At 43.9% G+C, this 23,094-nt stretch overlaps 1 protein-coding gene across 3 annotated transcripts; it reads left to right on the top strand.

Moving 5' to 3' along the window:
* The first annotated feature begins 786 nt into the window (after positions 1–786).
* On the top strand, positions 787–22,386 carry LOC124005809 (threonine--tRNA ligase 1, cytoplasmic-like). Of its 3 annotated transcripts, XR_006833692.1 has the most exons (19): positions 787–976; positions 1,496–1,677; positions 2,236–2,350; positions 2,482–2,603; positions 3,039–3,147; positions 3,603–3,667; positions 3,800–3,878; positions 7,811–7,957; positions 8,205–8,303; positions 11,735–11,901; positions 11,988–12,150; positions 15,902–16,039; positions 17,888–17,965; positions 18,076–18,176; positions 20,815–20,916; positions 21,014–21,086; positions 21,740–21,803; positions 21,937–22,051; positions 22,176–22,190. XR_006833692.1 is itself a non-coding variant. In XM_046315373.1 (18 exons), exons 1-18 carry the CDS (start codon positions 893–895, stop codon positions 22,316–22,318), a joined length of 2,082 nt encoding a protein of 693 aa, XP_046171329.1. In that variant the 5' UTR covers positions 788–892; the 3' UTR covers positions 22,319–22,386. The 3 variants fall into 3 exon arrangements, 2 of the variants coding, with proteins under 2 accessions (XP_046171330.1, XP_046171329.1); XM_046315373.1 differs by lacking the exon at positions 21,740–21,803 and having other exon boundaries at positions 788–976; positions 22,176–22,386; XM_046315374.1 differs by lacking the exons at positions 21,937–22,051; positions 22,176–22,190 and having other exon boundaries at positions 21,740–21,930.
* The last annotated feature ends 708 nt before the right edge of the window (positions 22,387–23,094 follow it).

Raw genomic sequence — 23,094 nt, 5'->3', positions numbered from 1 at the left:
CTATTATACACAGACGTCTACAACCAATATGAGCGTTGAACCAATATACTTTATGTGGAAAGAAATAACGAAACCCCATTGATCATATCACCATGCGCTCTTTACTGGTGTCTTGACTGTACGAATTGAGATGCCAGTGGCAAGGCTTCTTAAACTAATCCTAATTATATGCTACTTTTATATTCTACTTTATTTATTAAAACAATGTAAACGAGGCTATTCATACTATTCCTTCCAGAAGTCTGTTGAAAGTAGCCTAATTTCTGCCCCGCGTCAGAGACGAGTACTTTTGAGCTATGCGTGTGTAATAGCCTAATAACGGTGCTCTGAGCTACAATATTCTCTGCTCTGTTCCGCTCTCTTCATGCGGCAAATCAATGAATGGATGTGTGTTACTTGCTGGCTCTCACAGGGACCAACCCGATTGCCTCACCGTTGACCAATTCTCTTCAGGCGCTGCACAGATGCAGTGATCTTCTCATATTGGGATGAGTTTCTTGAACGCTCCACTCTTGATCTTGGGCGTAATTTGACCAAATTGAGCATACCTATGTTAAATTGATTCAGGTCATTTTCATGGATAGTTGGTTTTAGATTAATGCTGTGAAGTTCGTCTCGTTTACCTGAAAGTGATCTATCCGAATGTTAAGTACTGATTAGTGGGCGCCACTGAGGTGTATAAATGAACGGTGAGCGCGCTTTCATTGTTGACGCTCACCAACGTGCGCGCACTTGCCACCATCAAGTTTCCGCCCTCTTCCTTTGCTGGCCAATCACTTTTCTTCACCAGCTACTTCATTCTTCCGGTATTATGGCCGCTTGCAGTGTAAGGGACAACGAGTGTGAAATGTCATGATTGTGGAAAGTGTTCGGTGAAACCGGTGGATTAAGGATGCTCGTGACCGTGATGTTACGTTTTCCCGTCTGTCGGCCGTCAGTTCGAGCAGTGCTTCACTGTCAGAGGCTCTTTAGCAAGGTGTGCAACCTTATTAAACCGTTTTCTGTTATGAAATGTAGCTTTACTGGCCTGCTGAGTACAGTATCATTGGGTTTGTGTAGCCAGCCTTCTCCAAATCAGTGGTGTGGCATTGTCCTATGACCGCTCAGGTACAGGTGTGGGCGTGTCCTCTGACAAACCATTGGATGGATCTATGAATAGCCCTGAGAGTGTTCTGACGGCCAGACAAGACTGCGCTGTAAACTGTCATGTTATTTGTGTCTGTGTGACCACAAGGTTACACTTTTTTTAGGGGTGTTGGTGGGAGGGGACAGTTCTCAATTTAGCATATTATTGGGTCCTTTCTATCTCTAAAATATACAACTACTAATGTATGTATGATCATAATACCATACGTTTTGTTATGAATGCCATATTGTGTAAATATTTTATTTAAAACGATTATATGGTAATAGTATGATCCCTGTCGTTTGTATTGTTGTTCATATTGACCCTGTGCTCTCTTCTTTCCTAATTTCTTCCCCCCTGCCTTTTTAGATACAGGCATCCCCTGCTTTGTCTGAGCGCGTGCGGGTCTTTGAGTCTCTCAGAGAGAGGCAGGGACAGCAGAGGACAAGCGGCGCTACGAAACAGGCCTTCAGCGTCCGATTGGCTGATGGCAGGACGATGAATGGCACCACAGGCGTGACCACGCCCTCAATCATCGCTCAAAACGCACGGTTAGCCTCTCAGACATTGTGTGTGTGTTTTTATAATGTATTATTCACAATCCCAAAAGTCAGGGAAGGGTTATCCCCCGTGCTTGACTTCAATTCAATAGGTGCTGATACTTATTTTGAGTGCCGGTACGGTTTTATATTTAGGTAAAGGAACACTGAATTACTTTTGAGCTAATATTCTATAAAAGGTGCAGGAACTCAAGCAGTAGAAATGTTGAGGTGCTGGTACTCTGCTCCATTGAGCTTCTGTCCAATTCAAGCACAGTTTATCCCTCAGAACACAGGCAGCCCAATTCTCTTATTTTCCAACTAATTGGTCTTTTGATTCATGAGATCAGGTTGTTTTCAGAGCTGATCTGATTGGTAAAAAAATATCAGAATTGGGCTGCCTGTCTAAATGCAGCCTGAGTAACTCCCTGCAGAATCCTACAGGCCTTTCTCAGTCCCTGGGACACATAGGTGTCCCATCTCTTTGCTTTCAGATTGGAATTAGGTGAAATTGGATAGGTGTAAGCAAACATTGACATTGTCTCTAACCCTCCAACACTCTGTCTGCAGTGTGAAAGGTGCTCTGGTCTGCAGGGTGAATGGAGAGCTGTGGGAGCTGCTTCGCCCCCTAGAGGCTGACTGTGAACTACAGCTGCTAGGCTTCAACACCACAGAGGGCAAACAGGTACTTACTAAGGACATTCTCATTCATCTAACCCAATAGAAGATGTTACATGTAGAGCAGGCAGAGGTTGACCTCTTCTCTATCTTATCCCCTCTCGCTCATCTCTTTCATTTTCTGCCTTTCTCCCCCAGGCGGTGTGGAGGACAGGAGCGTGTGTTGTGGGGTGGGTGTTAGAGAGGGTGTTTGGGGTGGATGTGTGCAGAGAGGGCGTGTCAGAGTCTGGCCTCTACTGTGACCACCTCCCGGAGAACAGGTAAGACATTTCCCTCTCTTTGTAATATAATATATGCCATTTTGCAGATGCTTTTATCCAAAGCAACTTAGCCATTACATTTTACCCCACTAACCACACTCCTTTAAGATAGAAAAGCTGCTTTGAATGAAGGGGGAAGGCGGGAAGGAAGGATGCATTTGTTCTCTAACAGAGCTCCTGGGAGGAGCTATCATGTAAATGGGATAGTTCTGTTTTTTTTGTGGGGTTTTTTGGATACATTTGCTAAAATGTCTAAACCTGTTTCTGCTTTGTCATTATGGGTAGTGTGTATAGATTGAAGGGGGGGGGGGGCTATTGAATCAATTTTAGAATAAGGCTGTAACGTAACAAAATGTGGAAAAGTTGTGGTTAGAATACTTTCCGAATGCACTGTATACACAGAGAAACAGTACTTACCCCTGGTCTCTCTCCCAGTGCCCTGTCCCTAGCTGAGCTAGAGGAGAGATGTAAGGAGGCCGCTGGCCAGAAGCTTCCTCTCTCCAGACTGGAGCTGAACAGGCAGGAAGTTACAGAGCTCTTCCAGGTCAGAGGTCATTGGCTCTGTTTGTCTGTCATTGGCTGCATCTGCAATGGCATCCTATTTCTTATGTAGTTCCCTATATAGGGAATAGGGTGCCATTTAGGACATTGCCATTGTGGTTGGAAACAGGCATTTGGATCAATACCAGTACTATTTTGGACCTTACCTGCACTAAATGTATTTGGCTTAGAGTGTTTGGTTCGTCGGTGTAATGACGCAGGGATAGTATGAAGTTGGTACAGAATGAGACATTTGATGGCATTACGGTTATGGCTCACAGTATTCTAGAATGTAGGTGTGTTGCTTTGCTCCCACCTGTAGCAGCTTGTGGAATTGACTGTTTACATGTGTTGCCTTTAACCTCTGTAATGGTCATCTAGGAATGTCTGTAATTCAAGGGGTGTGGCTGTGATACACTAGTGTGTACGTGTACTAACTGACTGTGTTCTGTCATCTAGGACAATGCTCTGAGACTCCAGTTGATTGAAGAACAGATGAGTGGTCCTACTGTCACAGTCTACAGGTTTGTTGCTCATCATCTCACAGCCTGATACAACACACCTCATGGTAATGCTACAGTCATGGTCTGTTTAAGGAGAAATGACTGTATACTAGGATGATATGTCCATCTCTTCCTGTTCCGTGTGTGGGTCAGGTGTGGAGACAGCATAGGAGTCTGCAATGGTCCTCTCCTCCCTAACACTGGTCTCCTCAAGGTCTTCAAGATGCTGCAGGTGTGTGTGTGTGTGTGTGTGTGTGTGTGTGTGTGTGTGTGTGTGTGTGTGTGTGTGTGTGTGTGTGTGTGTGTGTGTGTGTGTGTGTGTGTGTGTGTGTGTGTGTGTGTGTGTGTGTGTGTGTGTGTGTCAACCTGCCTGCATATCAGTTCAGTAAGGAATATACAGTTCTTGTCTTCTTCTCATGACATCTAAACTACACTGGATGTAAAAATTGAATGTACAGGATAAAATGGGTTTCCATCGCATTTTCATCTCTACTGATGGTTTTGTCACAAACCATGTTGAGTTATGTAGTGAATGTTCCCACTCTGGTCTGGGCATGTGTGCTGTAGCCAACAGCTGGCACATAGTGTGGGTATAGCCTAAATTATGAGATTATTATGGACAAAATAGCAAGATTCTTTTTTATTTGTCAAAAGGCAGCCAAGCATCAGACCCTTGATACAGTATTTGGGAAGGAGCATCAAGCTCACTACCTTGCCTTTTCACCACTCTGAAGTTCATAATAACTTATTTAATCTGTACTCTAATAAACTGCATGCTTTCCTGAACGTGTCGTAGTGGGAGGACCACACAGACTTGTCATCGCGTGACTCCAAGTTTACTTCGATATGATGGTTATTTATATACATATTTTTGCATAAAAGCATTTCCACCGCCATTTTAATTTTACACACAAACAGATCTCACCTTGTCTAGCATGTTTTGTCTACATTTGTAAAGTTTGCTGTTTTCATCCAGCCTGGTATTACTTTTAAAATGTTTTTATCCAACATGTACTTTACTTGCATAAAAAGGCTGGATGGAAACCTTGTTACTGTTTAACTCATAACATGGGCTGTGACATTACCATGCAATATAGCCATTAACTCTGACCTCTTCCTGATACTAATGTGTACTGGGGCTGCACAGGTCACACTGGAAATTCCTTACTGGTAAATGACAGTCACTAGCCAGTTAAACGACGCACTGGAGACTAACAGGAGACTAGTCAGAACAACATGTCACATGGAAGACAAGCGTAACAAAAAGTTTCTTGGTTTTTTCCTAGAACCATTAGAACTGTAGCTTGGTAGCCTGTGATGCCAACAATGACCTATTTGCTGATGCTGAGCAATTAGTGCTTGAGGTCTGTTCAGTTTCGGTTTGATGATCTGGTTTATCTCTACAGAAACTGCACATCGAGCTCACAGAAAAAATAATGAACTAAATCAAATTCAAATAATTGAACTGACGTTGGTCAAGTAGTTGATCTAAAAACCAACATTTTGGTTAATCGCTCAGCACTACTGTTTGCTTTCAAAGTGGAATTGCCATACTGGTATTGTACTGGTCAGAATGGAATTTCCACTTTCCATGCTGGGAGAGCAATAGCCACGGGATGTTGTGATTGTCAGTGACCAGTTTCCAGCCCCACCAAGTGAAATCCTGTCAATCTGTATTGTCCCAAGGGGAAAATGGAACAAAGATGGCTGGGATATATATATATATATCCCAGCCATCTTTGTTGCATTTTCTAAAAGTTTTGACCGGTAGGTAGTGAGTGTGTGTGTGTGTGTGTGTGTGTGTGTGTGTGTGTGTGTGTGTGTGTGTGTGTGTGTGTGTGTGTGTGTGTGTGTGTGTGTGTGTGTGTGTGTGTGTGTGTGTGTGTGTATATATATATATTACTCACTACCTACCAGTCAAAAGTTTTAGAACACATACTCATTCAAGTGTTTTTCTTTATTTTTTACTATTTTCTACATTGTAGAATAATAGTGAAGACAAAACTATGAAATGACACATGGAATCATGTAGTAACCAAAAAAGTGTTAAACGAATCAAAATATATTCTATGTCTGAGATTCTTCAAAATAGCCACCCTTTGCCTTGATGGCAGCTTTGCATACTCTTGGCATTATCTCAACCAGCTTCATGAGGTAGTCACCTGGAATGCATTTTAATTAGTGCAGTCGCAAAAAACATCAAGGTCTATGATGAAACTGGCTCTCATGAGGACCGCCACAGGTATGGAAGACCCAGAGTTACCTCTGCTGCAGAGGATAAGTTCATTAGAGTTAACTGCACATTAGATTGCAGCCCAAATAAATGCTTTGTGTAGTTCAAGTAACAAGACACATCTCAACATCAACTGTTCAGAGGAGACTGCGTGAATCAGGCATTCATGGTTACATTGCTGCAAAGAAACCACTACTAAAGGACACCGATAAGAAGAAGAGATTTGCTTGGGCCAAGAAACACGAGCAATGGACATGAGACTGGTGGAAATCTGTCATTTGGTCTAATGAGTTCAAGTTTTAGATTTTTGGTTCCAACCGCCGTGTCTTTGTGAGACGCAGACTAGGTAAACGGATGATCTCCCCATGTATGGTTCCCACCTTGATGCATGGAGGAGGAGGTGTGATGATGCGGGAGTGCTTTGCTGGTGATGGTGTTTAGAAGGCACACTTAACCAGCATGGCTACCACTGCATTCTGCAGCAATACGCCAGCCCACCTGGTTTGGGCTTAGTGGGACTATGACCCAAAACACACCTCCAGGCTGTGTAAGGGCTATTTAACCAAGAAGGAGAGTGATAGAGTGCTGCATCAGATGACCTGGCCTCTACAATCACCTGACCTCAAACCCAATTGAGATGGTTTGGGATGAGTTGGACCACAGATTGAAGGAAAAGCATCCAACAAGTGCTCAGCATATGTGGGAACTCCTTCAAGACTGTTGGTGAAGCTGGTTGAGAGAATGCCAAGTATGTGCAACACTGTCATCAAGGCAAAGGGTGGCTAATTTTGAATAATCTAAAATCTAGAATATATTTAGATTTGTTAAACACTTTATTTTGGTTAGTACATGATTCCATTTGTTATTTCATTGTTGTGATGTCTTCACTATTATTCTTCAATGTAGACAATAGTACTAATAAAGAAAACCCCTTGAATGAGTAGGTGTGTCAACTCTTGACTGGGGCTATATATATTGGACACCTACTCATTCAAGGGGTTTTCTTTATTTTTACTATATATACTGAACAAAAACATAAACGCAACAATTTCAAAGATTTTACTGAGTTACAGTTCATATAAGGAAATCATTCAATTGAAATAAAACCATCAGACCCTAATCTATGGTTTCACATGACTGGGAATACAGATATGCATCTGTTGGTCACAGATGCCTTAAACTACAATTTGCCTCATGCAGTGCGACACATCTGCTTCGCATAGAGTTGATCTCGTCACGATATCTCTGTGCATTAAAATTGCCATTGATAAAATGCATTTGTGTTAATTGTCCATCCGTAGCTTATGCCTACCCAAACCATAACCCCACCGCCACCATGGGGCACTCTGTTCACATTGACATCAGCAAACCACTCGCCCTTTTGACACCATACATGTGGTCTGCGGTTGTGAGACTGGTCGGACTTACTGCCAAATTCTCTTAAACGACGGCTTATGGTAAAGATATTAACATGACATTTTCTGGCAACAGCTCTGGTGGACATTCCTGCAGTCAGCATGTCAGTTGCACGCTCCCTATAAAACTTGAGACATCTGTGGCATTGTGTTGTGTGACACAATGCACATTTTAGAGTGGCCTTTTATTGACAACAGCACAAGGTGCACCTGTGTAATGATCATTCTGTTTAATCAGCTTCTTGATATGCCACACCGGTCAGGTGGATGGATTATCTTGGCAAAGGAGAAATGCTCACTAACAGGGATGTAAACAAATTTGTTAACAAAAATGGAGAGAAATAAGCTTTAGGTGCATATGGAACAGTTATGGGATCTTTTAATTCAGCTCATGAAACATGGGACCAACACTTTACATGTTGACTTTTATATTTTGGTTTCAGTATATTTCTCTCTTCTGCTACTCTCTTTCTCTGTTACACTCTGTCTTGTCTGTCCCCCCCTCTTTCTGTTCAGGTGTCTCCCGTAACGTTGACCAATCCTGTTGGCACGTCTGGCGTGATGCGTGTGATGGGTGTGGCCTTCCCAGGAGAGAGGGAGAGGGAGGAGTGGGAGAGGGAACAGGAGGAGACACGGAAGAGAGACCACAGACGCATCGGCAAGGTGAGGTGGACGGGGAGCGGGAAGAAAAAGATCTAGGCCCAATAAGCATAGATATATAAACAACTGGAGACAGGTTGTCATTGGTACCACAGCGCTACTGTAGTTAGCGGAGTAGTGTAGAAAATATTGCTAACAAACTAACCTATTTTAGCAGGCTAGCTTAGCATCTTGGCTAACTGAGAGGCAAGTGCGACAGTGTCTCAAATGGAGAGTATAGTGATATGGGGGAGGTGTGTTTTGCCTCCAGGACCAGGAGCTGTTCTTCTTTAATGACGTCAGTCCTGGAAGCTGCTTCTTCCTGCCTAAAGGAGCTCACATCTACAACACACTCGCTGACTTTATCAAGGTAACACACGCGCACACACAGACGCATCACAATTGTTGTGCTTGAAATATTATTTATTTTTATTGATATAAAATAGACTAACTTACACACAAATGTACTATATTTACCAATTCTATCTTACTAGCTACTGCTTCTACAAAATAGATCAGATATACACAGGAAGCTGATCTCTGCAGCCAACTCCAACACCTCTGGAATGGCTTGTAGTTTCCCCATCAGAAAAATGCCACTGGTCTCCTGGTCCCAGTCTCTATTTCATCTATGGGATAGTGTTAAATGCATAGAAATAGAATGGTCAAACCATAAACTTGAATTAGGAGTCCAGTTCTATTCATTCTATTTCTATGCATTAAACACTTTCTGACAGGCCAAATCCAGAACTGGGCCCTGAGCTCACACGCTGCTCGTAAAACCCCCTCCTAAATCTCCTGTAGAACTCCACCTTGCGCTTCAGCTCCATGTGCTTGTGAAACGGATGTAATTTCTCCTGCTCAGGCAGGTGCTGGTTGTGATGCCAGCAGCTGGCCATGTTTAGGGGCTTCCAGTGCCACTCACACTGCAAGATCTCTGAGAAACTCGGTCAGGACCAGACCTAAATTCACACAAAACCAGTTCTATATGTACCCAAATGCATGCTAACCAAGGAATGTTGAGAAGTACACCAAACTCAACAATGAACCAAATCTTCGTGAGAATACACCATGATTCGAACCATTGATGATGGGATTTGAAGGTCCTGCAGGAAGATACTGATGTCTCGGTGCCATCCATGTTACAGACTGGTGAAATCGTTGGATGTAGAAGCTCATTTTTGAAAACTTGATAATCTAAGATGGCAGAAACCAGAGTGAAACAGTATCTAGAGAGTTGGGCCAATGCGGTCTCTGTCTGAACGTTCTGAGAGCACCACTTTCTCCTCTATAGCCGTTGCTACGTGATAATTGACACTTCCACATTATGCTGTTGAATTCTGATCGTTTTCAAAACTGATGAAGATCCAATTTGTTGACACATACACAGTACCGACTTGAATACACATTATCCCAAATGCTAATCAGTAAAAATGTATTTTAAATTCACTGCACTGTTTTGTTTGTTGACAGCGGGTCATTTCATAAGGAACTGTCAGACACTCGTACTGTTACATCACCACCATGTCAAGAATAAGGTGCTAGCATGTTAGCTGTTCTAAAGCCATTAGTTCATTCACTCTGGCGATCTCCTCTCGTCTGAGTGTGCCAGAGTGGAGAATAACTGATGAATTAACGAACACGCAACCCCCATTGAACATGACCGGTGTCAGTAAACGTCGTCAAATAAACGTAATTTAATTGTTGCAAGCAGCACAGTTAGTCACCAACACTCTGGATAACATGCAGACAGCCTAACCAGCTCTGCTAGGGTGAGTAAAATGGTCAGTGAGGTGTTCTCTCATTTGTGTCTGGAAGTAGCTAGCAAGTTAACCAACTTTAGCCAGTTGGGTGATTAACTGCCGTTGTGAGGTCAGAACGCTCGATCAACCCTACTCCTCGGTCAGGGCGTCCAGTGTGTGCTCTGAAAGCTCCTAGAGCTGAACGCTCTGAATTGACGAATGCCCAGAGCGCTCTATAAGCACACTATGGAAATCCAGAGTGAATTTATTAGGGATAGGGGGCAGCATTTTCACTTTGGATGAATTGTGTGCCCATAGTGAACTGCATCCTACTCTGTCCTAGATGCTAATATATGCATATTATTATTACTATTGGATAGAAAACACTCTGAAGTTTCTAAAACTGTTTGAATTATGTCTGTGAGTATAACAGAACTCATAGGGCAGGCAATCTTCCAAACAGGAAGTGGAAATTCTGAAGGCTGGTTGAATTTGAAGTCATCGCCTATTCACATCCAAAAAAGATATGGATCTGTTCGCACTTCCTACGCCTTCCACTAGATGTCAGCATTCAGTAGAATGTGGAATGAAGCCTCTAGTGTGAAATTTGACTGAACAGGAGGGGAATGAGTCACTGGCCTGGCAGAATGCCATTTCCTGGTTGCGCAATTCTCTGTTGATATCGCATGAGTTCCATGACTGTAGACAAAAACAAATGCTCCGGTTGGAACGTTATTGGATATATATGAAAAGAACATCCTAAAGATTGATTCTCTAAATAGTTTGACCAGTTTATTCGACCTGGAATATATCTTTTTGAAGTTTTCGTCCGAGTTCGCCTGGACCAGCGCCAGCTTTTGGGCATGTGAGCTAAACGTGGTAGCAAATGCAGCTAATTGGACACTAGTAATGGACATTATGGAACAAAACAACGATTTATTGTGGAACTAGGACTCCTTGCACTGCATTCTGATGACAGATCACCAAAGTTAAGGGAATATTTATGATGTGATTTCGTATTTCTGTTGACTCCAACATGGCGGAGAAATATATTTACTTTTGAGCTCCGTCTCAGATTATTGCATGGTATGCTTTTTTCGTAATGTTAAAAAAAAATCTGACACAGCGGTTGCATTAAGAACCAGTGTATCTTTAATTATATGTAAAACATGTATCTTTCGTCAAAGTTTATGATGAGTATTTCTGTTATCTGGTGTAGCTCTCTGTAATTACTCCGGATATTTTGGAGGCATTTCTGAACATGGCATCAATGTAAACCGATATTTGTGGATATAAATATGCATATTATCGAACAAAACATAAATGTATTGTGTAACATGATGTCATATGATTGTCATCTGATGAAGATTATCAAAGGTTAGTGATTAATTGTATCTATAATTCTGCGTTTGTGACTATCTTTGGCTGGGAAAAATGGCTGTTTTTGGGGGGGGGATTTGGTGATCTAACATAAATATATGTATTTTCGCTGTAAAACATTTAAAAAATCAGGCATGATGGGTAGATTAACAAGATGTTTCTTTCATATGCTGTACTGGATTTGTTAATGTATGAAAGTTAAATATTTCTAAAAAATATTTTTTATATCCCGCGCCACCTCTCCAGCGGAATGTTGGGGGGGGGGGGGGGTTGTTCCGATAACAGAACGTGTGTCCTAGACAGGTTAACACCCCCTGGTATTTTTTATGATTTTAGAATAGAATGGCCACAACAATCAGCGAAGTACGCTTCCATGCACACACACACACACACAGCCGCTCATTCAGACATCTTTACCCTGACAGTAACCTGACGGTACCCTGACGGTACCGTCTTTACCCTGACGGTAACCTGACGGTACCCTGACGGTACCGTCTTTACCCTGACGGTAACCTCAGGACACTCCTGTTGTAGTCAGGAAATCACTGCAATTACTACACTGTGACTGTCTGTTTTCAAAATAACCCTGGATGACACACGCACAGAGAAGAAATATGTCTGTAATAATTAAGATGTTACATCCCTCTGCTTCTCCCTTCCTTCTTTCCACCCCCCCCAGACTGAGTACAGGAGGCGTGGCTTCCATGAGGTTGTGACCCCTACTCTATACAACACTGCACTGTGGGAGCGTTCGGGTCACTGGGAACACTACAGTGAAAACATGTTTACTGTGACCGGTGACACACACACCTATGCACTCAAACCCATGAACTGTCCTGCACACTGGTGAGAACACACACACCCCTACATTCTGTCATACTCTGCCCCACACACTGTTCAGGACCTCTCAATAACAGCTCTCTCTGTTCCAGTCTGATGTTTGAGCAGCGTGTAAGGTCATGGAGGGAGCTCCCGTTGCGTTGGGCCGATTTCGGGGCACTGCATCGGAACGAGCTGTCCGGCGCTCTGGGTGGTCTCACCCGGGTCCGCAGGTTCTGCCAGGATGACGCACACATCTTCTGCACTCCTGAGCAGGTACACACACACACACACAATTCCTGTCATTTTGAACCTTTTTGGCTATTTGTCTCACATTTTCCACCCTGGAATTCCTAGGACAGCAGACAGTGGGAAAAAGTGTGATTGTATCCCTGACTCCCCCAATGATTCCCTTATCCCATTAAACCACACACACACTTGCGCTTATACACGCACTGATTCACATGATATTGTGAGGTTTGTTTTCCACTTTGGCTAATCCAATCACTGGAACAGTCAATAAATCAACTGTTCCTCCTCACTCATCTCTAAGTTAACCCTTAACCCTCTTCCGGCGCCGACAGAGATGGCCGCCTCGCTTCACGTTCCTAGGAAACTATGCAGTTTTTTGTTTTTTTACGTGTTATTTCTTACATTAGTACCCCAGGTCATCTTAGGTTTCATTACATACAGTCGAGAAGAACTACTGAATATAAGATCAGCGTCAACTCACCATCAGTACGACCAAGAATATGTTTTCCGCGACGTGGATCCTGTGTTCTGCCTTACAAACAGGACAACGGAATGGATCGCATGCAGCGACCCAAGAAAACGACTCCGAAAAAGAGGGAAACGAGGCGGTCTTCTGGTCAGACTCCGAAAAAGGGCACATCGCGCACCACTCCCCAGCATCCTTCTTACCAATGTCCAGTCTCTTGACAACAAGGTTGACGAAATCCGAGCAAGGGTGGCATTCCAGAGGGACATCAGAGACTGCAACGTTCTCTGCTTCACGGAAACATGGCTCACTGGAGAGACGCTATCCGATGCGGTGCAGCCAACGGGTTTCTCCACGCATCGCGCCGACAGAAACAAACATCTTTCTGGTAAGAAGAGTGGCGGGGGCGTATGCCTCATGACTAACGGGACATGGTGTGATGAAGGAAACATACAGGAACTCAAATCCTTCTGTTCACCTGATTTAGAATTCCTCACAATCAAATGTAGACCGCATTACCTTCCAAGAGAATTCTCTTCAATTATAATCACAGCCGTATATATCCCCCCCCCAAGCAGACACATCGATGGCTCTGAACGAACTTTATTTAACTCTTTGCAAACTGGAAACCATTTATCCGGAGGCTGCATTCATTGTAGCTGGGGATTTTAACAAAGCTAATCTGAAAACAAGACTCCCTAAATTTTATCAGCATATCGATTGCGCAACCAGGGGTGGTAAAACCTTGGATCATTGTTACTCTAACTTCCGCGACGCATATAAGGCCCTGCCCCGCCCCCCTTTCGGAAAAGCTGACCACGACTCCATTTTGCTGATCCCTGCCTACAGGCAGAAACTAAAACGAGGCTCCCACGCTGAGGTCTGTCCAACGCTGGTCAGACCAAGCTGACTCCACACTCCAAGACTGCTTCCATCACGTGGACTGGGACATGTTTCGTATTGCGTCAGATAAAAATATTGACGAATACGCTGATTCGGTGTGCGAGTTCATTAGAACGTGTGTCGAAGATGTCGTTCCCATAGCAACGATAAAAACATTCCCTAACCAGAAACCGTGGATTGATGGCAGCATTCGCGTGAAACTGAAAGCGCGAACCACTGCTTTTAATCAGGGCAAGGTGACCGGAAACATGACAGAATATAAACAATGCAGCTATTCCCTCCGCAAGGCTATTAAACAAGCTAAGCGTCAGTACAGAGACAAAGTGGAATCTCAATTCAATGGCTCAGACACAAGAGGCATGTGGCAGGGTCTACAGTCAATCACGGACTACAAGAAGAAACCCAGCCCAGTCACGGACCAGGATGTCTTGCTCCCAGGCAGACTAAATAACTTTTTGCCCGCTTTGAGGACAATACAGTGCCACTGACACGGCCTGCAACGAAAACATGCGGTCTCTCCTTCACTGCAGCCGAGGTGAGTAAGACATTTAAACGTGTTAACCCTCGCAAGGCTGCAGGCCCAGACGGCATCCCCAGCCGCGCCCTCAGAGCATGCGCAGACCAGCTGGCCGGTGTGTTTACGGACATATTCAATCAATCCCTATACCAGTCTGCTGTTCCCACATGCTTCAAGAGGGCCACCATTGTTCCTGTTCCCAAGAAAGCTAAGGTAACTGAGCTAAACGACTACCGCCCCGTAGCACTCACTTTCGTCATCATGAAGTGCTTTGAGAGACTAGTCAAGGACCATATCACCTCCACCCTACCTGACACCCTAGACCCACTCCAATTTGCTTACCGCCCAAATAGGTCCACAGACGATGCAATCTCAACCACACTGCACACTGCCCTAACCCACCTGGACAAGAGGAATACCTATGTGAGAATGCTGTTCATCGACTACAGCTCGGCATTCAACACCATAGTACCCTCCAAGCTCGTCATCAAGCTCGAGACCCTGGGTCTCGACCCCGCCCTGTGCAACTGGGTACTGGACTTCCTGACGGGCCGCCCCAGGTGGTGAGGGTAGGCAACAACATCTCCTCCCCGCTGATCCTCAACACGGGGCCCCACAAGGGTGCGTTCTGAGCCCTCTCCTGTACTCCCTGTTCACCCACGACTGCGTGGCCACGCACGCTCCAACTCAATCATCAAGTTTGCGGACGACACAACAGTGGTAGGCTTGATTACCAACAATGACGAGACGGTCTACAGGGAGGAGGTGAGGGCCCTCGGAGTGTGGTGTCAGGAAAATAACCTCACACTCAACGTCAACAAAACTAAGGAGATGATTGTGGACTTCAGGAAACAGCAGAGGGAACACCCCCCTATCCACATCGATGGAACAGTAGTGGAGAGGGTAGCAAGTTTGAAGTTCCTCGGCATACACATCACAGACAAACTGAATTGGTCCACTCACACTGACAGCGTCGTGAAGAAGGCGCAGCAGCGCCTCTTAAACCTCAGGAGGCTGAAGAAATTTGGCTTGTCACCAAAAGCACTCACAAACTTCTACAGATGCACAATCGAGAGCATCCTGGCGGGCTGTATCACCGCCTGGTACGGCAACTGCTCCTCCCTCAACCGTAAGGCTCTCCAGAGGGTAGTGAGGTCTGCACAACGCATCACCGGGGGCAAACTACCTGCCCTCCAGGACACCTACACCACCTGATGTTACAGGAAGGCCATAAAGATCATCAAGGACATCAACCACCCGAACCACTGCCTGTTCACCCCGCTATCATCCAGAAGGCGAGGTCAGTACAGGTGCATCAAAGCTGGGACAGAGAGACTGAAAAACAGCTTCTATCTCAAGGCCATCAGACTGTTAAACAGCCACCACTAACATTGAGTGGCTGCTGCCAACACACTGTCATTGACACTGACCCAACTCCAGCCACTTTAATAATGGGATTTGATGGGAAATGATGTAAATATATCACTAGCCACTTTAAACAATGCTACCATATATAATGTTACTTACCCTACATTATTCATCTCATATGCATACGTATATACTGTACTCTACATCATCGACTGCATCCTTATGTAATACATGTATCACTAGCCACTTTAACTATGCCACTTTGTTTATTTTGTCTACATACTCATCTCGTATGTATATACTGTACTCGATACCATCTACTGTATGCTGCTCTGTACCATCACTCATTCATATATCCTTATGTACATTCTTTATCCCCTTACACTGTGTATAAGTCAGTAGTTTTGGAATTGTTAGTTAGATTACTTGTTGGTTATCACTGCATTGTCGGAACTAGAAGCACAAGCATTTCGCTACACTCGCATTAACATCCCCCCCCACACACACTCTCTCTCTGTCAGTTGGAGGAGGAGATCATAGCGTGTTTGGACTTTGTGAGGAGTGTGTATCGAGTTTTTGGATTCTCCTTCCACTGTCTCCTCTCCACCCGACCTACACCCTGCCTGGGGGAGCCTGCACTGTGGGACCATGCTGAGCAGGTACACACACCACACCACACACACACACACACAACATACAGACAGATGTACACGCACAGAGCCAGCTGTGTAAATGTGTGTTTACTGTCCCACAAGTGATATCTATAAATCCCAGCACATAGCCTCTATTGTAATCATAATGATGGACACTTACAGTGGGGAAAAAAAAGTATTTAGTCAGCCACCAATTGTGCAAGTTCTCTCACTTAAAAAGATGAGAGGCCTGTAATTTTCATCATAGGTACACTTCAACTATGACAGACAAAATGAGAAAAAAAATCCTGAACATCACATTGTAGGATTTTTAATGAATTTATTTTCAAATTATGGTGGAAAATAAGTATTTGGTCACCTACAAACAAGCAAGATATCTGGCTCTCACAGACCTGTAACTTCTTCTTTAAGAGGTTCCTCTGTCCTCCACTCGTTACCTGTATTAATGGCACCTGTTTGAACTTGTTATCAGTATAAAAGACACCTGTCCACAACGTCAAACAGTCACACTCCAAACTCCACTATGGCCAAGACCAAAGAGCTGTCAAAGGACACCAGAAACAAAATTGTAGACCTGCACCAGGCTGGGAAGACTGAATCTGCAATAGGTAAGCAGCTTGGTTTGAAGAAATCAACTGTGGGAGCAATTATTAGGAAATTGAAGACATACAAGACCACTGATAATCTCCCTTGATCTAGGGCTCCACGCAAGATCTCACCCCATGGGGTCAAACAACAAAGCCTACGATCAGTAACACACTACGCTGCCAGGGACTCAAATCCTGCAGTGCCAGACGTGTCCCCCTGCTTAAGCCAGTACATATCCAGGCCCATCTGAAGTTTGCTAGAGAGCATTTGGATGATCCAGAAGAAGATTGGGAGAATGTCATATGGTCAGATGAAACCAAAATACAACTTTTTGGTAAAAACTCAACTCGTGTTTGGAGGACAAAGAATGCTGAGTTTCATCCAAAGAACACTATACCTACTGTGAAGCATGGGGGTGGAAACATCATGCTTTGGGGCTGTTTTTCTGCAAAGGGACCAGGAAGACTGATCCGTGTAAAGGAAAGAATGAATGGGGCCATGTATCGTGAGATTTTGAGTGAAAACCTCCTTCCATCAGCAAGGGCATTGGAGATGTGCCTGGCTCTTTCAGCATGACAATGATCCCAAACACACCGCCCGGGTAACGAAGGAGTGGCTTTGTAAGAAGCATTTCAAGGTCCTGGAGTGGCCTAGCCAGTCTCCAGATCTCAACCCCATAGAAAATCTTTGGAGGGAGTTGAAAGTCCTTGTTGCCCAGCAACAGCCCCAAAACATCACTGCTCTAGAGGAGATATGCATGGAGGAATGGGCCAAAATACCAGCAACAGTGTGTGAAAACCTTGTGAAGACTTACAGAAAATGTTTGACCTCTTTCATTGCCAACAAAGGGTATGTAACAAAGTATTGAGAAACTTTTGTAATTGACCAAATACTTATTGTACACCATAATTTGCAAATAAATCCATTCAAAATCCTAAAATGTGATTTGTCTGGGTTTTTTTCTTCTCATTTTGTCTGTTGTAGTTAGTGTACCAATGATGAAAATTACAGGCCTCCTCTTTTTAAGTGGGAGAACTTGCACAATTGGTGGCTGATTAAATACTTTTTTGCCCAACTATATCCAATCCGGGTTGATATATGGCCATGTGGATGTAACAAACTCAAAACCCTGTCTGTTCTGTTGCTGCTGTTTATGCTCCCTGCCTCTTCCTCTGTGGAGTAAAGCTCAGAAAATTAACACAGAGAGGAGAAGCTCAATGAAGAAATCCTCTCACTACCTCTCGCTACCTCTTTCTCTCTGAGCAGCAGTTGGAGAGAAGTCTGCAGCAGTTTGGAGAGCGCTGGCAGTTCAACCCAGGAGATGGAGCGTTCTACGGGCCAAAGGTCAGTTACACAAGACCCTTCTGTCTGAACGTTGTGTAACGCTGCAACCCGCCCTGAACAAAGCCATGTTATTAACACTCTCACACTTCCACATCTTCCAATTGTCCTAGATTGACATCCAGATCAAGGACGCCATTGGTCGACAGCACCAGTGTGCCACCATCCAATTGGACTTCCAGCTACCAATCAGATTTGACCTGCAGTATGTGGGGTGAGTCACTCATCTATGTCAGTTCAACCTTTGTGTTCTGGGATGTTCCCTGATGCAGCTTCTGTTCTTATTTAACTAATGGTAGATTTAATTGGGTTGCACATGGCTGGCAATGTTATTAGACTGAGTGAATTTAAAGCTAGAATCCTAAATTGTTGCATCCATTTTTAGATATATATATTAATATATAATAATCTCTGCAAAAAAAGAAACATCCCTTTTTCAGGACCCTGTCTGTCAAAGATAATTAGTAAAAATCTGAATAACTTCACAAATCTTCATTGTAAAGGGTTTAAATGCTGTTTCCCATGCTTTTTAAATAAACCATAAACAATTAATGAACATGCACCTGTGGAACGGTCAATAAGACACTAACAGCTTACAGGCGGTAAGCAATTAAGGTCACAGTTATGAAAACTTAGCACACTAAAGAGGCCTTGCTACTGACTCTGAAAACCCCCAAAAGAAAGCTGCCCAGTGTCCCTGCTCATCTGCGTGAATGTGCCTTAGGCATGCTGCAAGGAGGCAAGACTGCAGATGTGGCCAGGGCAATAAATTGCAATGTCCGTACTGTGAGACGCCTAAGACAGTGCTACAGGGAGATAGGACAGACAGCTGTTAGTCCTTGCGGTGGCAGACCACGTGTAACAACACCTGCACAGGATCAGTACATTCGAACATCACACCTGCGGGACAGGTACAGGATGGCAACAACAACTGCCCAAGTTACACCAGGAACGCACAATCCCTCCATCAGTGCTCAGACTGTTCGCAATAGGCTGAGAGAGGCTGGACTGAGGGCTTGTAGGCCTGTTGTAAAGGCAGGTCCTCAACAGACATCACCGGCAACAACATCGCCTTTGGGCACAAACCCACCGTTGCTGGACCAGACAGGACTGGCAAAAGTGCTCTTCACTGACGAGTTGCGGTTTTGTCTCACCAGGGGTGATGGTCGGATTCGCGACTAGGGCCATTCCCCCCAGAAATGTCTGGGAACTTGCAGGTGCCTTGGTGTAGGAGTGGAGTGACATCTCACAGCAAGAACTGGCAAATCTGGTACAGTCCATGAGGAGTATATGCACTGCAGTACTTAATGCAGCTGGTGGCCACACAAGATTCTGACTGTTACTTTTTATTTTGACCCCCCCCTTTGTTCAGGGACACATTATTCCATTTCTGTTACTCACATGTCTGTGGAACTTGTTCAGTTTGTCTCAGTTGTTGAATCTTGTTATGTTCATACAAATATGTACACATGTTAAGTTTGCTGAAAATAAACGCAGTTGACAGTGATAGGCTACCTGTAACGTTTGACCCAAGTTCAACAATTTAAAGGCAATGCTACCAACTACTAATTGACTGAACTTTTGACCCACTGGGAATGTGATGAAAGAAATAAAAGCTGAAATAAATTATCTCTACTATTATTCTGACATTTCACATTTTCTTAAAATAAAGTGGTCATCCTAACTGACCTAAGACAGGGAATTTTACTAGGATTAAATGTCAGGAATTGTGAAAAATTTGTTTAAATGTATTTGGCTAAGGTGTATGTAAACTTCCAACTTCAACTGTACATACATATACATACACACACACTACCGTTCAAAAGTTTGAAGTCAATTACAAAAACAAGGATATTTCTAAGACAAAATAAGTTTGTCCATAAAATAACAACAAATTGATCAGGAAAAGGTTGTAGAGATAGATAATGTTGTAAATGACTATTGTAGTTGGAAACGGCTGATTTAAAAAATAAATAATGGAATGTCTACATAGGTATACCGAGGCCCATTATCAGCAACCATCCCTCCTGTGTTCCAATGGCACGTTGTGTTAGATAATCCAAGTTTAGCATTTGAAAAGGCTAATTGATCATTAGAAAACCCTTTTGCAAGTATGTTAGAACAGCTGAAAACTTAAAAAACAATAAAACTGGCCTTCTTTAGACTAGTTGAGTATCTGGATTATCAGCATTTGTGGGTTTGATTATGGCCAGAAACAAAACTTTCTTCTTAAAACTCCTCAGTCTATTCATGTTCTGAGAAATGAAGACTGTTCCATGTGAGAAACTGAAGATCTTGTACAATGCTGTGTACTACTCTCTTCACAGAACAGCACAAACTGGCTCTAACCAGAATAGAAAGAGGAGTGGGAGGTCCCGGCGCAAAAGGACAAGTACATTAGTGTCTACTTTAAGAAACCGATGCCTCACAAGTCCTCAACTGACAGTTTCATTAAATAGTACCTGCAAAACACCAGTCTCAACGTCAGCAGGGAAGAGGAGACTCTGGGATGGTTGCTTTCTAGGCAGAGTTGCAAAGAAAAAGCCTGATCTCAGACTGGGCAAAAGAACAGACACTGGACAATGTTTGTAAACAACATAAATAAACACTGTATAGCCTCATAACAAGGTTAAACGCATGTTGATATCATGGATGGTCAGTCCTTGCATCCATAGCTCTGAATTTCAGTGGTTACATTTCTCCAGGCTCATCCCTTCAGAGGTGGGGTGTCTGCTTTGTTATTGTAGCTTTAAGACTGAAGTGATCATCTCTACCCCTTTCTCCCAACATCTTTCTCTCTTCCCTCACCCTCTCTCTCCCTTGCTCTCTTTCACCCTTTCCCTCGCTCTCAGGGGGGATGGAGAGACCCACAGGCCAGTGATGATCCACAGAGCAGTTCTGGGATCACTGGAACGCATGATCGCTATATTGGCTGAGAATTTTGGGGGGAAATGGTGAGAAGTGTGTCTGTTTCTATGTCTGTGATTTGATTAATCTAAAATGATTCCGCTTTGGTTACCCACATTTCTCTTTCCTTTCGGTCTCTTTCAGGCCTCTGTGGTTGTCTCCAGCGCAGGTCATGATTATTCCTGTAGGGGGAGGTAGTGAGTCGTACGTGCAACAGGTCAGGACTCATAATATCAGATCTGGGGCCATATGTATCAAGTGTCTCAGATTTGGAGTGCTAATTTAGGGTCAGTTTTGCATTTTGGATCTCAAGTCTTAAGATTACATGGAAAGGAGGAACCTGGTCCTAGATCAGCACTCCTGCTCTGAGACACATTATACACATGGCCCTTGTACTGCAGGCTGAAATCAACCCCCCCCCCCTCCCCCCATACTCACACACGCGACCAAACACAACATGACTCAGCACACATCAAAAGCTGTACCCCTCAATGACTCCAGAGGTCGAAGGCTAATCCAATACTGTACCCATACACGGTTCATCTTGACTCTGAAAAGGACTTGATCTGAGGTTAATTTTGTGATCAGGTTTTCATTTATTTAACACATGGGAACCAACAATGAAACAAAGGTAGGTACGTACATGCCACTACTCGCATGTCAATATATTCTACAAGTTCCATCTGCCACATGATTAATGAGCCAGCAGCAGGTAAGACCAGACACAGGAGATAACATGGAATATAGACATGTAATGTTTCTGAGGCCTTTATCAGGACACTGCTCCTGTTTCTGTCTTGACTTGTCTTGTAAAAAGCCTGCCAGTCACAACATTGCCAATACATCCTCCTGTATGTAATCTGCATGTAGCCCCAGGGGAGGAGAATCTATCAACACTGCTGATCTGGGGTCTGTCATGATGATACATAGCCAGGTAATACAGCCACCAGTGTCTCGGCCCTCAGGGTGGATTTTAAAAGGTGCCCTCCTATCTGTTATTCTACCGTAGCCTGGTTCCTGTCTCCTCTACCACCACTGTGAGTGATGTGTGTTTTGCTCTTGTTAAGGTGGTCCGACAGTTCCGCGAGGCCGGCTTCATGGCTGACGCGGATGATGACCATGGTGCCACCTTAAATAAGAAAATCCGCTCTGCACAGCTGGCCCAGTACAACTACATATTTGGTAAGAGTGCGTGGGTGAACATGGATTAGATTACTGTAGATTAAAAATAAACTGACACAGTTTGTAAACATATTGATTCAATAATTGTTTATTTCTCTCTGTGTGTGTGTGTGTATGTGTCCAGTGGTAGGTGAGAAGGAGTGTGTGGGTGGCATGGTGAGTGTAAGGACCAGAGGGGGGAAGCAGCTAGGGAGGAGACCGACAGAGAAGGTCCTGGCATCACTCACACACCTACGAGACGCACGGAGCAACCAGGATGACTTCTAACAAACACACCTGTTGTGGATTAAGAATTGCTCACTGTACTTTTGTAATAAAATATAATAACTTAAATGTTTAAACTCTGCTGGGTGTCTTTTGAACACACTTTTTTCTGTGTAACTGTCATTATGGACATGGTCATGTTAATGGGGCTGGTGTGTGTAACTGTCATTATTGACATGGTCATGTTAATGGGGCTGGTGTGTGTAACTGTCATTATGGACATGGTCATGTTAATGGGGCTTGTGTGTGTAACTGTCATTATGGACATGGTCATGTTAATGGGGCTGGTGTGTGTGTGTAACTGTCATTATGGTCATGTTAATGGGGCTGGTGTGTGTGTGTAACTGTCATTATGGACATGGTCGTGTGTGTGTGTGTGTGTGTGTGTGTGTGTGTGTGTGTGTGTGTGTGTGTGTGTGTGTGTGTGTGTGTGTGTGTGTGTGTGTGTGTGTGTGTGTGTGTGTGTGTGTGTGTGTGTGTGTGTGTAACTGTCATTATGGACATGGTCATGTTAATGGGGCTGGTGTGTGTAACTGTCATTATGGACATGGTCATGTTAATGGGGCTGGTGTGTGTAACTGTCATTATGGACATGGTCATGTTAATGGGGCTGGTGTGTGTAACTGTCATTATGGACATGGTCATGTTAATGGGGCTGGTGTGTGTAACTGTCATTATGGACATGGTCATGTTAATGGGGCTGGTGTGTGTAACTGTCATTATTGACATGGTCATGTTAATGGGGCTGGTGTGTGTAACTGTCATTATGGACATGGTCA

Source organism: Oncorhynchus gorbuscha, linkage group LG19, assembly GCF_021184085.1.
Source record: "Oncorhynchus gorbuscha isolate QuinsamMale2020 ecotype Even-year linkage group LG19, OgorEven_v1.0, whole genome shotgun sequence".
NCBI lineage: Eukaryota > Metazoa > Chordata > Actinopteri > Salmoniformes > Salmonidae > Oncorhynchus > Oncorhynchus gorbuscha.
This window is presented reverse-complemented; position numbering and strand designations above follow the sequence as displayed.